This window comes from Budorcas taxicolor, chromosome 4 (genome assembly GCF_023091745.1).
Source record: "Budorcas taxicolor isolate Tak-1 chromosome 4, Takin1.1, whole genome shotgun sequence".
Lineage (NCBI taxonomy): Eukaryota > Metazoa > Chordata > Mammalia > Artiodactyla > Bovidae > Budorcas > Budorcas taxicolor.
The window spans coordinates 114193598-114207860 of NC_068913.1; the positions used below are offsets into that span (position 1 = coordinate 114193598).

The 14263-nt window shown below is 46.5% G+C and overlaps 1 protein-coding gene across 1 annotated transcript; it reads left to right on the forward strand.

Annotated features, from left to right (window-relative positions):
- The first annotated feature begins 265 nt into the window (after positions 1-265).
- LOC128047008 (GTPase IMAP family member 6-like) lies at positions 266-5448 on the forward strand. Its single transcript, XM_052639193.1, has 3 exons — positions 266-427; positions 2384-2468; positions 4799-5448. The coding sequence occupies exons 1-3, from the start codon at positions 266-268 to the stop codon at positions 5446-5448; spliced, it is 897 nt and encodes a 298-aa protein (XP_052495153.1).
- The last annotated feature ends 8815 nt before the right edge of the window (positions 5449-14263 follow it).

Genomic DNA, 14263 nt, shown 5'->3' on the forward strand with positions numbered 1-14263 from the left:
ATCCCACTCTCTGCGCCCGCATGGACTGCAGCCTGCCAGGCTCCTCTGTCCACGGGGTTTTCCAGGTGAGAACACTGCAGGGGGTTGCCACCAGGGCCACAGACAAGCACAGCCGGCAGAACTTTCTGCGTGGGGGGCGGGGGTGGGCCTGGCCGGAGGGCTCCGCCCACTCCCTCTTCCCTCTTCTCACAGCTGACAGCTGAACTCTCAAGGGCAGTTCTGGAGCTGAGCTTCCGGATCACGTAATACTGAAAAACTATCCGCCATGTCCTCTATGTGTGGGTACGTCTGGGGCACTGTCTCTGATCTCCTCCATTCAGCCTGCAGTTTGTTAACTCTCAAAGGAGACACAGAGAGTTCAGGAGAGCACACGGCCCCAGAAGACGCAAGACATGGGCATTCCTCCTGCCCCACAGACACCATGGCGGTAAGTCCAAGGCCGAGGTGACCCTGCCTGTGTGTGAGTCTGTGTGTGTGTGTTGTGCTTGAGAGTGTGTTGTGGGGGTGCGGTGCATAGTGTGTTTGTGTGTATACGTGTGTGTGTTGTGTTGGTGTGATATATGTGTTTTGTGTGTGTCTATTTGTGTATGAATGAGTATATGTGTGTTTTCCGTGTGTGTTATGTTTGCATGTGTTGCATGTATGTTTATATGTTTGTTTGTATGTTTGTGTGTGTGAGTGGAATGTTGTGTGTGTGTATATTTGTATGTCTATGTTGTGAATATATGCATGTGAGTGGTCTCTGTGTCGTATGTTTGTGTTTGTGTGCCATGTATGTATGTTCATATGTTTGTGAGTAAATGTGTGTTCATGTATGTTGTATGTGTGTGCTATGTTTGTACTTTTGTATGTGTGTGCTATGTTTGTACTTTTGTATGTGTATGTGTGTAAGTAGTGTATGTGTTGTGTTTGTGTGTATCTTTTGTTTGTATGTTTGTGAGTGTGTGTGAGTCTGTGTGTGTGTGTATTGTGCTTGAGAATGTGTTGCAGGGGTGCTGTGCATAGTGTGTTTGTGTGTATATGTGTATGTATATGTGTGTGTGTTATGTTTGTGTGTATGTGAATGGTGTGTGTCAATTTGTGTATAGATGAATATATGTGTGTTTTCCATGTGTGTTGTTTGTGTCATATGTATGTTTCTACGTGTGTTTGTATGTTTGTGAGCATATGCATCAATGGTGTGTGTTGTATTTCTGTGTATGGGTTGTTGTGAATAGGTGTGTGTGAATGGTCTCTGTGTCTTATGTTTGTGTTTGTGTGCTGTGTATGTATGTTCATATGTTTGTGAGTAAATGTGTGTTCATGTGTGTCGTATGTGTGTGTTATGTTTGTACTTTTGTATGTGTATGTGTGTAAGTAGTGTATGTGCTGTGTTTGTGTGTATCTTTTGCTTGTATGTTTGTGAGTGTGTGTTTGTGAGAGGTGAGAGTGTCTGTGTGTGTGCACCTGTTTCAGGAGCAATGGGAGGAGCCAGGGGAATCAGGAGGACCTTGCAGCCTTTGGGCTCTGCCTGGCACTCCCCGCTTAACCTTGGGCAGGACGCTCTGTGAGTCTCACTTTTCTCCTGTGAAACCTCACAAGGTGGCATATCTGCTCCATGTTGGAGACAAACACTGGCATGTGGCCCACGTGTGGTGATGTCCCGTCGGGCAGGGTCTGGGGTGAGGCGGCCGGGGGCTGGGCAGACAGCTCTCTGGGCTTGAGAGTGGATGACAGGAGTTCCTGGTGGGCGACAATGCCCTCCTTGGCAAAGAGGACTGGGAATTGCTCTAGAAAATATTGTGCAATGTCCTGGAAACTTCCAGGGGGACAAGATCTCAGGAATGTGTAGTTTGGACTCAGCATCCACATCTCCAGGGACACGGAGGCCCCGGCAGCACGACCACCTGAGTCGGTGGCCTGGAGCTGAGTGCCGAGGACCCGAGGCTCCTGGCAGGAATGGACCCCACAGGGAGAGGAAGCCTGTGCTTGTCTGCCGCCCTCCTCACCACCCAGCACTCGGCCTCTGTGGCCCTCACTGCCAGGCTTCCCCCACAGATCGTCCTGGCCCCATGAGCCCCTCACCAGCCCCTCCAGCAATGTCCTCCTCACATTCACCCAGCACACTGGCCACTGCTCCCAGGACAGTGTCTGTCAGGATGAGTCTCTGGTCATTTCTCCCCATCACAGAATCCACCCCACCCAAGTGGAGACCATGTGCAGGGGAAGGAAGGGGGAAACAGGGTCCCTAAAGGAAGTAGCGGGTGTCTCAGATGCCCCCTCACCCCGTCCCATGCCTACAAACCGATACAAACAGCTTCCATGGGCAAGAGAAAGGCAAAAGTCAGGAGCCCCTGAAAGCTTGGAGGAAACATCAGTAAGACACATGATGAGTTTTTGCTAGATGGAGGAAGAAGAATTCGAAATCCCTCTCCTGGAGGAACCTGAAGAAGGTGCATCCCAGGATCCTTCTCCAGACGGGTCAGGAGGTAAAACAACTTTCTAGCAGACATGAACTTGAGAGAGGTGGGGCTGGGGCCTGAAGGGCAGGTGGTGTGCTGGGGGGGCAGCCGGAGTCCCCGCTGTCAGAGATTCGCCCACCGGGGTGGCCATCACTGGGCGTTTGGGTTGGGCCTTCCTTTACCCCACCCAGCCAGAGGGGAGGGCCCCGATGGTGCCGTGGGTCAAAGGGGGTGACAGACCACAGCCACTGCCCCTTCACTGAGTGTCAGGAAGGATGTGTTTGTGGGTGTGACAGACTACTTGCCCCAGGCCCCTGGTGGGTGTCGTGCTGGCTCACTGTGAGACTCTCAGGACCACGGGGGCTGCAAAGCACTAGTGAACACATAGGATGCAATCAAGGGCCCACAGGTCTGGGCTCTGTCTTCCCAAGGGGCTCCCTCTCCCCAAAAGCTGTTTCATCAGAGTCAGGGGCTTCACTTTCATGGGTTCAACTTGACATCTAACCTGGGGAGACAGAACTTAGGAATTTAGGAAAGCTGGAAATCCATTACTTTCCTGGATAAAGGAATTGATTGGCAATTTATTATGGAGTTCCATGTACCTGTGTTTTTATTAGACGAACTTCAGTGGCCTGAGCCATTGGGAGAAACCCATAATATTAAGCTGGGTAAGAAAGCCACAATCTCAGTGTTCACGCCTGATTTATCCTTTTTGCAGCAATCGGGGCTCAGTATTACTTTAAAATTCCTCTTCTGTGCTCGATGTATTTGGCTTTTAAGTCCAAAGATGTGGCATCAGGGTCTTCAGGCTTGCCCAGATGGGAAACCACTGTCTTCCTCCAGCTTTGCATTTGAGTACAGATGGACATTGTCCTTCCCTGCTTCTGTGGAACTCCCAGTCATTCACTCAGGTGACCAGCAGAAGCTGGAGGGAGCCCATATCTTCCAGTCAGAGTTGGTGGGTGGGTCAGCCCACCAAGGCAGAAAGGCAGGAGAAACACATCCCTGCTGGGCAGAGCTGGAAGAAGATGGTGCCAGTCCTGGCCTCAAGAGGCTGAGGGCTCTGCACTGAGACACAGCAATGTCTTCGCTGGGAACAGACTGGGAATCAGTTAGGGTTTCGTGCTTCTCTATGTGCTGTGGGTCCTGGGACCTGCAAGGCCAGGAGAAGGGAACTCCCTTCATGCCTTCCAGCCACAGTCATTTCTAAAATCTGGACATGGGATCCTCAGTATTAGATGGGCATGAAACATCTACTCGCAGCTGATGGTTCTGATATTCTCCTGGGTAAGGGTGTCCAGCCCAAACTTCAACGGTGGAGCTTAGGACTGTGACCCCAGTGTGAGTTGTGCTGTGGAGCTGGGAGTCTGGCTGAAAGGTCCCCACCCTCACAACACTCCTTGTTGGGAAAATTGAAGGCAATGTGGTGTGTTCGATCATGGCAGCGAGAGGACAGACACAGAGGCTTGTGCTTCCAACTTCACCCTCTTCCTGGAAAGGGTCTCCAACCAGAGGTGCTCGAGAAGCTCAGGCTCCCAGTTCATGAGGGGATGATCCCACTTGGTGGGAATAGGTGGCCCGAGAAGAAGTTTCAAAACAGAAGCATGAAACGTGGCATTCTACCATATGATCCCACAATTCCACTTCTGGGGAATATACCCCATAGAGTTTAAACAGATTGTGAATATATGTGCACTGAGGTGCATAGTAGCATTATTCACAATAGCAAAAAGTGGAAACAGTCCCCCAACTCCATATATATCTGAATATGGATTCACATATACACCTACATTCATATATACACCTACACCTACAGTGGAATATTATTCAGCCTTAAAAAGGAAGGCAATTCTGACACTTGCTCCAACATGGATGAAGCTTGCACACATTATGCAAAGTGAATAAGCCAGACACAGTAGGGCAAAAATTGCCTGATCCCAGTAATGTGAGGTCCTTAGAACAGTCAAACACATGGAGACAGAAAGAGCAGTGGACATCGCGTGTTGGGGGAGGCAGGATGGAGAGTGAGTGTTTACTGGGGACAGGGTGTCATTCGGAAAGATGGAAAGATCTTGAGATGCCCAAGTGATGACTGCCCAGCAATGTGAATGTACCAAAGGCTACACATAAACAGGGTTCAAACAGTACATTATATGTTATTTATTTTCTACCGTAATGTTTTCCCCAAAAGTGAAAAAAGGAGAAAAGGAAGGAAAGCATGTGAACCTAGGGCATATCTCACATGCAGACACTGGGCTTCCTTTGTCCTGCCCACACCCGGACCGTCTGCCCCCGCGGAGGCTAAAGCGGGGGAGGGGCTCTAACCTCGGCCCCCCACCTTCTCTTGATGCTTCCAGGGCTGCGGGGGGATGAAGGGACCCCACAGACGCTGAGGCTCATCCTGGTGGGAAAATCCGGGAGCGGGAAAAGCGCCACGGGAAACAGCATCCTCGGGAGGAGAGTGTTCGAGTCCAAGCTCAGCGCTCGCCCGGTGACCCAGGCCTTCCAGGAGGGGCGCCGCGCGTGGGCGGGGAGGGAGCTGCAGGTCATCGACACCCCCGACATCCTGTCCCGCTGGGCGGCGCCGTGGGGTACTGCTCAGGGCATTGGCGAGGCTGGCGCCCGTTCCTGGCCAGGGCTGCACGCGGTGCTCCTGGTGACTCAGCTCGGCCGCTTCACTGAAGAGGACCAGCGGGTGGCTGGGCGCCTCCAGGAGGTGTTTGGGGAGGGCATCCTGGCCCGCACCGTCCTGGTGTTCACACGGAACGAAGACCTGGATGGTGGCTCCTTGGAAAGGTACCTGCGGGAGACCGACAACCGGGCGCTGGCCGAGCTGGACGTGGTCTGCTCAAGGCGACACTGCGGCTTCAACAACAAGGGGGATGGAGCCGAGCAGGAGGCCCAGCTGAGGGAGCTCTTGCGGCACGTTGAAGGGGTCCTGTGGGAGCATGAGGGCCGTGCCTACAGCCCCCCGGCCGCCCCTCACCTCTGTGCCAGCACCCCATGAGAGCTGAGGCCTCCAGTGGCTGGGTGCCAAGGAAGGGCGCAGGGACCAGGCCTGGCTGCGGGGCCTGCGCCACATCCTGAAGGAGCCCGAGCAAGCGCGCCCATCTGAGGTGCAGGCCTCCGTGGCTTCTAGCCTGTCTTCCTAGGTCTGGAGTCCGGCTCCCAGGCCCCTCACTTGCCCGCTCCATCCCAGGGGTCCCTGGCCCCCGCTGTGTCCAGGGCAGCCTCTGGTCAGGTGAGAGGAGGTGGCTGGGCTCCTGAGTTCTCAGGTCGGTCATCACACCTTCCAGAACACAGAGGGCCTCCTGCTCTGCACCCGCAGCCCATCCTCACTTCTCTGGCAGTCCCTCTCAACAGAACTCTAAGAGAAGCCAAGCCTCCTGAGGAGGGCCTGTGCTCCCTTCTGCCGTGGAACCCTGGCAACATCCCAGCCACTGGAGTCTTGGCTTAAAACTTGATGCAGCAGATCAGCATGGAATGTCGACCAGGCAACTCTGCGTCTTTCGGAGAGTTGTGTCCTTGCCCATTAAGAGGGCAGACATGATGGCTTTTAAGGCCCAGCGCCATGTGGGGCAGGACAGGCTCTAGGCTGGGGAGGAGAAGGCAAATAGAAACAGGGGAGGGCGTCAAGAAGCTGCTCTTGACTCACTTTTGAAAGAGGCCACGACCCGCAGCAAAGGAGCCCCATGGGGAGGAGCAGAGCAGGGCAGGGGTATCCTGGGGCCAGGTCTACTCAGGAAATGGGGCCTAGACCTGGCTGCAGGACACAGACCCACCCTGGAGGTCCAAGTGGACTTGGACAGTGGAGGAGCTCTTCCCTGGGAGGCTTGGACAAGGGAGGTCACACACCTGGCACTGCACCCCATGATGCCCACCCCCATGATGCGCACCCTTCTGCATGAGAGTAGAAGAGACTTCCAGCCCCGCCTCTGCCTGACCTGCAACCCCTTCCCTTCTCCTGAGAGAAGGGGGAAAGCAAGGGGCATCTGGGCCTGTAGGGGGGTTCCCCAGCCAGGTGTTTGGGGGTGTAGAATGGAAGGAGGGAGGAAGAAAGGGAAGCTGCAAAGAAAGAAGCAGGAGACCATGTGAATGTCCTCGGGAGCAGCCTACGGGCCTCGGAGAGTCCTGCACCTTGAGGTGTCATCTCGTCCTCATCCAGAGGACCCCTGAGAAAGCTGGGGCAGGTCTTTAGCTAAAAGGGTCTCAAGTCAGAACAGAGACATATCGGAATATGCTTAAGATAGCCTTTGTGCCAGGCCATTTACTAAGTAGGTGATCCATCTCCTGCTGAACTGAAACAGCAGTTATCATATGGTAAATTTTCACATTCCCTATGATTTCCGTGAGAATTTTTGCCTCTCTTCTTGTCTTCCATCTTCTCAACTCCTATATGAATAAAATATTGGCTTGATTCCTTGGCTTTGATTGTAATGTGAGCTCTCCCTCCCCACCCCAGATTTCCTCCCCAGCCACCATTTTTGTATTTCTTTTGTTATTTTCAGGCATCATTTCTTCTGTGTGAAAATTAAAATTACTTGTTGAATTTTCTAAAAAGAACATTGTTGGTATTCCAGTTGTAGTTGTCTTATGTTTATGTATTGAATTTGGGAGAATTGGAAGCAAGATAAGTCAGACAGAGAAGGACAAGTACTGTGTAATATGTGGAATCGAAAAAGTCAAACCTGTTTAAAAAAGGAAGAGAATAGTGGTTACCAAGAAGTGGGGGCACAGGGGATAAGATTGATGGTGTTTTAGGCACAGACTTGTCACAAGCACTGAAAAACCATAGAGGTCTAAAGTGCAGTATACTGAATGTAGACAATAATATTGTGGTATAAGTATGTGATGTGCTAAACATTGTTAAAACGGCACCGTATTATGATACACAAGTCTGCCAAAGTAACACTCAGCACACCTTAAATTTACACAATGTGAAAACAAATTTAAAGTCTCATCAAAAAATCTGAAACATTAAAAAAAAAAATAACTGGGAGACTCTGTAAATGCTTCAAGGATAAGTGAAGTAAGCTCATTTGGTTTCTAAGTGAATAGACCCATTACTTCATAGCCACTGAATTAACAGGTAAAATCATTCACATTTCCTTTAAGATAAGAAGATAAATATCCTTAACTAAGGTACTTTCATTTTAACCCTGTTGGCTTAATTGATCTCTTCCTAGAAAATACAAGTATTGACCAAATGACAGGCACTGTCACTCACAAACGTCAAGTCACTAAACGGCAAATGGCAAGTCACATCATTCATTAAAAATTCTAAAGGAATTGCTTAAAATTTTACAGAATATGGGGTTTTCTCTCCTTTATTTCTAAAAATCAAGGAAAATCCCTCCCATGACATTTCAAAAGGAAGGGGAGTTGTTGCTTCACACCATCACTTCTTGAGCATCAGAGAACAGGGAAGGCGTTGTCAGTTTATTCTGGAAGTCCCATGGTCTGTGTACCAGAAAGAGAGCTTTTGTGGATGAGGTCATGGGTAGTGGGAGGAGAGGGGTTTGTCTTGGCCAAAGCTGTGAAAATAGTGACCTTTGGAATTAATTATTCTCAAAAAAAAAAAAATCCCTACACTGGAGCAAAGCACGAGAGAGATTTGGAGAATCCAAAGTGACCAGTGAGTCCACTGGCTGCTTGCTCCTTGGTGGGTCAAAGCAGTGGCTAGAAACCTCAGGGAAGTGTTCCAGCTCTGAATTCTCCTGTAATAACTTTCACACACTCTGTAGAAAATTCAAAAGAATGAGAGTTTTTAAACAACTGTTGGAAGACAGTGAGAGTGACCAAGTACAGGGAGAGGCTATGGGGAACTTGACACTTCACTCAGGGGCCACGTGGCCGTCCCATGTATGTGCTTCCCCCCGAGAGCACGTCTCCAACCTGCTTATCCAAGGATGTCACTCAAGCAGAAATTCACAGGGACCTGAGAGTAAGAGGATGGAGTTTGGGAGCAGCCAGAGAGGGTAGATATTGATGGAGATGCCCACAGAGGGCATGGGTGGGAGCATGAGAAATTCTGCATAAAAACTCCCTTCAAATCTTTGGATGACCCAGGAATTGTGATCTCTAAAGGGTCCAGGGGAAATAACTTAGAAGGATGAATAAGCTGGTCAGAGATTTCAGAGTTGCCCTTAACAGCAAAGACAGAATTTTAGATTCTAGTCCACAAGTATTCCACTGAAATACTAGTGGGAGTAAAGATTACCTCAGGACTAAGGGGCCTGCCCTGAAAGAGCAAAACCGGAACAGCTCCTTGCTAACGAAGACTCTTGAGATTCCCTTGGACTGCAAGGGGGTCCAACCAGTCCATCCTAAAGGGGATCAGTGGAAGGAGTGATGCTAGAGCTGAAATTCCAATACTTTGGCCACCTCATGAGAGGAGTTGACTCATTGGAAAAGACCCTGATGCTGGGAGGGATTGGGGGCAGGATGAGAAGGGGATGACAGAGGATGAGATGGCTGGATGGCATCACCGACTTAATGGATGTGAGTTTCAGTAGACTCCGGAGTTGGTGATGGACAGGGAGGCCTGGCGTGCTGCGATTCATGGGGTCACAAAGACTGAGCGACTGAACTGAACTGAACTGAACTGAACTGAACTGAGCTGAACTGAACGATATTAAGCCTTCCAAAGTTAAGTTCAAAGGCATGGGCCAGTAATTTCAGTGCCTGCTGGAGCAAACCCAGGATCTTTCAGAAGAGCATAGTAATATCCCGAGTCTCTACAACATGCTATGGAGACTATCTGGTAAACTACTAAAAATTCTTTTTTTCTAACATGAAGGTAGAAAGTTATAAAGCTTCCCTCAACACATGTTTTTCTGCATCTCATAATGTTTTGTGTGTTCTCTTTTCACTATCACTCAGTTTATATTTTGCATTTTCTTTGTGATATCTCTTTTCACTCATGGAGAATGTATTTAATTTCCAAATATTTGAGTATATTCTCAAAATTGCACTATGCAATATGGTAGACACTAACCATATGTGGTTATTGAGCATTTTCAAATATAGCTATACCTGGAAAACTGAACTTTTATTTCATGATAATTTGTTTTAATTTAAATTTAAACACTGAGGCACTGTAAAATATTTTACTATGAAACACAGTTCTGTTGTTTGGGTAGAAATACACTTCACTCTAACTGTTTTATCACATATTATTGTTGTATTGCAATGCAAACCTTGGGCACATTTATTGTTTCTAGTGTCAGAACATGAGCACATCATCACTGATTTAGTCACTGTCCGAAGACTGATTCCCTTTGAACAATCTTCCTAATGAGTGTTGTGGTACTTTTATGAATACTTTATCTAGACAGCATGGATGACAGTGATACAGAGCTACATTTAGTTAGTTATTAAATTTCAATCCTGGTGATTATTTTACTTATAATAGATTCAGATTAAGTTTTAGTTAAAAATAAGCATGGAGAAAATTTAAGCTTCAAAATGAAGGCATGATATTGATGCAGAATGAATGGAGATGACAAAGCAGGTACTAAAACTGGAACAAAAGAGAGAAAAAGCCTGGAAGATGTTTTACAACATTCAGGATGAATGGTAATTGCAGTGGGCTGCAGTGCAATGAAACCAAGAAAAAAGAAACAAACAAAAAAGGTGTTAGAGATCTTTTCAGTAAATACATACAGGGTTTGATAAAATGTTTCCTCTTAGCCATCAAAAACAGACTTGACAAAACTAGTAATGGAAGCCAGAATTGAATGGACAACAAAAAACACTCTGGACATCTTTAACAGACTCAGGACATGCAACTTTGGCCAGCTATAAAACAGCTTGGATTATTGGATTAAAAAAAAATTCAATTGGAGAGATGATGACAATATTATTACTTTGGTTATGGAAAGTTTTCTTGTAAATGTTTAAAGAAAAAACTAAAAATTCTAATGTATACTAAACGTGAAAAACCTTCTACCAAATAATTGCCCAGAGGAGAAAAGACTTTTAAAATAATACCAAAGATTAATGGACTTAAAATTTAAAAAATTGCAATTCTTTTTCTTTAGACCTAATGAGAATTGTGACTTTAGACACAATAGACATGACACTTTGAGTATGTCTTTATTTTTTAAAGCCTTTCCCCTCCTATTTTAGCAATGGGTGGAAATGTGTGATTTTCTCTTGACATGAAAATATTTTCAATGTATGGTGATCTTGCCTGATGGGTTTAATATTTTCTGCATAACTGATACATGAACTCCTATAGGCTATCCTCCATCCTGTTTTAAATGTCAGAAAAAAGCAGCAAACTGGGAGGGAAATAGTTTATCCCCAGAGTAGTAATGTTTGAAGGGTTTCAAAGTATGTTGCTTTTCCCCTCCTTCCAACTGCATGTCTCTCTCTATTTTCTTCTTACAGCTCACAAAATGTAAGGGTCTTGTTGTTGTTAAGAGTAGTTCTTTGTAGGTTCTTTTTTTTCTTCTTTCCCCAGATGAAAGTCCAATCTCTCCTTAGTTTGCTTCTCTATGCAGTATTTGACTTGCTCAGTTCTTGCCTGATTGCATCAATGAGCTCTTCTTTTAGCTTGTGCTTAGTTCCCAGCATTTCGCATGATGTACTCTGCATATAGGTTAAATAGGCAGCCTTGACGTACTCCTTTCCCAATTTGGAACCAGTCTGTAGTTCTATGTCCAGTTCTAACTGTTGCTTCAAGATTGCCAGGGGAAATATCAATAACCTCAGATATGCAGATGACACCAACCTTAAGGCAGAAAGCGAAGAACTTAAGAGCCTCTTGATGAAAGTGAAAGAGGAGAGTGAAAAAGTTGGCTTAAAGCTCAACATTCAGAAAACTAAGATCATGGCATCTGGTCCCATAACTTCAAGGCAAATAGATGGGGAAACAGTGGAAACAGTGACAGACTTTATTTTTTGGGGCTCCAAAATTACTGCAGATGGTGACTGCAGCCATGAAATTAAAAGACGTTTACTCCTTGGAAGAAAAGTTATGACCAACCTAGATAGGATATTGAAAAGGAGAAACATTACTTTGCCAACAAAGGTCCATCTAGTCAAAGCTATGGTTTTTCCTGTGGTCATGTATGGATGTGAGAGTTGGCCCATGAAGAAAGCTGAGCACCAAAGAATTGATGCTTTTGAACTGTGGTGTTGGAGAAGACTCTTGAGAGCCCCTTGGACTGCAAGGAGATCCAACCAGTCCATCCTAAAGGAGATCAGTCCTAGGTGTTCATTGGAAGGGCTGATCCTGAAGCTGAAACTCCAACATTTTGGCCACCTGATGTGAAGAACTGACTCTTTGGAAAAGAGCCTGAAGCTGGGAAAGATTGAAGGCAGGAGAAGGAGATGACAGAAGATGAGATGGTTGGATGGCATCACAGACTTAATGGACATAAGTTTGAGCAAACTCTGGATATTGGTGATGGACAGGGATGCCTGGTGTGCTGCAGTCCATGGGGTTGCAAAGAGCTGGACATGACTGAGTGGCAGAACTGAACTGGATGGGGCTCTCTTCCATTTCCAGGAGAAGGAGGACTCCTAACTGTGGTTTCTGGTTCCTGTTATGTCTTCACTTCATCTTTACTAGGGAGTCCTAGCATACTGTTAACAATATGATGGTTTGCTTTATTAGATTCAATTGTCTGTGTATACTTTTCCTTCAGAATCCTGGAAAGGAGAAGGGTTTTTGGCACCCTGGATCTAGCTGGTAATACTTGGAGCAGAGGAAATGCCCTGAAAAAATTGAAGCCACTATCCTTTTCTTTGTCAAACACAGGATATTTGCTCCAGTGTAATCACTGTCAAATCACTGTCTAGGACCAGCCACATTGGCAATGCCAGGGAACTGTTAGGAGTGCAAATTCTCAGGTCTACTCACTCAGTAACTTTGTATGTTAACAAGTCTTCCAGGTGACTCTGATGCAAGCTAATGCTTCACAAAATATGGGAAAATCTGAATAGTCAGATTCCAATATTTTAAAAAATATTAATAGATTTTTTTCAAAAGATGACAGCCTTGTCAACCAATGGATTGTCCATATCCTATCACTTCTCCAATTTTCAGAAAAAGATTTAGTCACTAGACAATAACATTTTACACAGTAGTAGTCCAGCTAATTAGAGTTGAGAACAGTCTTTCCTCTCCTAGGGGAAGGGAAACAAGAAGGCAGAAGAATAAAGCAATCACATATGGTCCTAAATTTTTCTCTCCAGGTTCAGGAAACAAGAGGTATATTAGATAGTGAAGTTCTGGTCACTTCTTGCATTTTGGTCTGGGGAGTGCCCTCTGGAAAAAATCCTTTCAAACATGGATGTCACTTTATGTGGTCCTTGTTTCAAGGATGGAAATACTTTCCGTTTCTATCTGCTTTGGTGGCTCCCCAGTACTTTCTAGTATTTGTTCTTTGTAGTTTATTCCAAAGTTTATCGGTAGGATATTTAATATCTTATAAGACTGTTAGGTAGGTAGAACAGGGAAAAGGAGTCCAAAATGGTGGTGGCTACAAGACAAGGAAGGGAAAAGCCTGTGAAAATGGAACAAAAGAAGGTCAGAGGACTGGAGTGAGGACCTCAGGTAAAACAAACAACACTCCTGGCTGGCCCAATTTACATAGGACAGGCCCAGGGAGAGATAAACATATAAATAAAGGAGCCAAAGCTAGCTCTCTCTCTCTCCCACGTGTTGGGGCGCTCTTCTCCTTGTGTCTTTAGATTGATGTGCCCTCACGGCTCAAAGATGGATTTTCCTGCTATCTTCTAAATAAAATAGAGCTGTAACACTGAGCTGTAACACTGATTTGTCTAAGAGCTAGAACATGGTCCATTGGAGACCTGAGAGCTATAACACAGTCTATCCAAGACCTGAGAGCTGTGACATGCCAAGGGGGCTTTAATGTCCGTCAACCAAATCATTGTTGTGATAAGACAAAGAATCGAGGAACATACACTTGCATGACAAGACTCTGTTCATTTTTGGAACCAGACTCGAGCACTGTGGTTCTATTTTCTTGTCCTTTCCTTGGTTCATGTGTAGAATGAGCAAGAGTTTAGGACTGTAGATAAGTTTGGTTGGGAATTGTCTAAAGAATTCACCATACTGTTGAAAATGAGGTCTCTCTAGAGTGAGAAGTGTGCGGCAAATTCACCCCAGCTCATATGGCAGGTGCAGCTGGACATCAGCTCACTAGCATTTGTCTCCTCCTCATTACTAACAAAACTACAGTTTTGCTTACCACAGCAATGGAACCGTGTGAAATACTGGATTGTACTCAGTATGAATTGTTTCTTGTAGGTGAGGTAAACATATGACCAAGAGGTGGTAGAAGAAGCCCTGTGGGTTGGCTTTGCTTTTGCAATAGAAGTGCCATCCTGTCTTCCTTCTTGTGTCTGTTCTTTCTGCCTGCAATTCTGACATGAGGCAGAAGCTGAAGCGGCCATCTTGCCACTCTGGGGAAAAAAGATACCAGAACCGGTGGAAGAAAAAAATCAAGTTCTTTGGATAGTTACATCAGCTCTGGAGTACCAGCCGTAAACTCCTTGTATTAAAATTGAAACCTTTGTTAAGCTACTTTGGCGAAGTTGTATTTCCTGCAACCACGTGAAATATCACCCTCTAGCTGGTATTCCAGGGCTGAATGAGAGCCACTGCCTGACCAGCCACAGAGAACGTAGACCATCTGAAGCTGTGGTCAAGTCAGTTGAGGAGCCCCTGAAAGGGCACTTCCTGGATCAGAAATCAACTCACTCGGTGCCTTTACACCAGCTTGTCGACTTTCTTGTTGGGGATAGCCGGCCTTCAGAGGCTTGACAGACATGAGACATCACCCAGC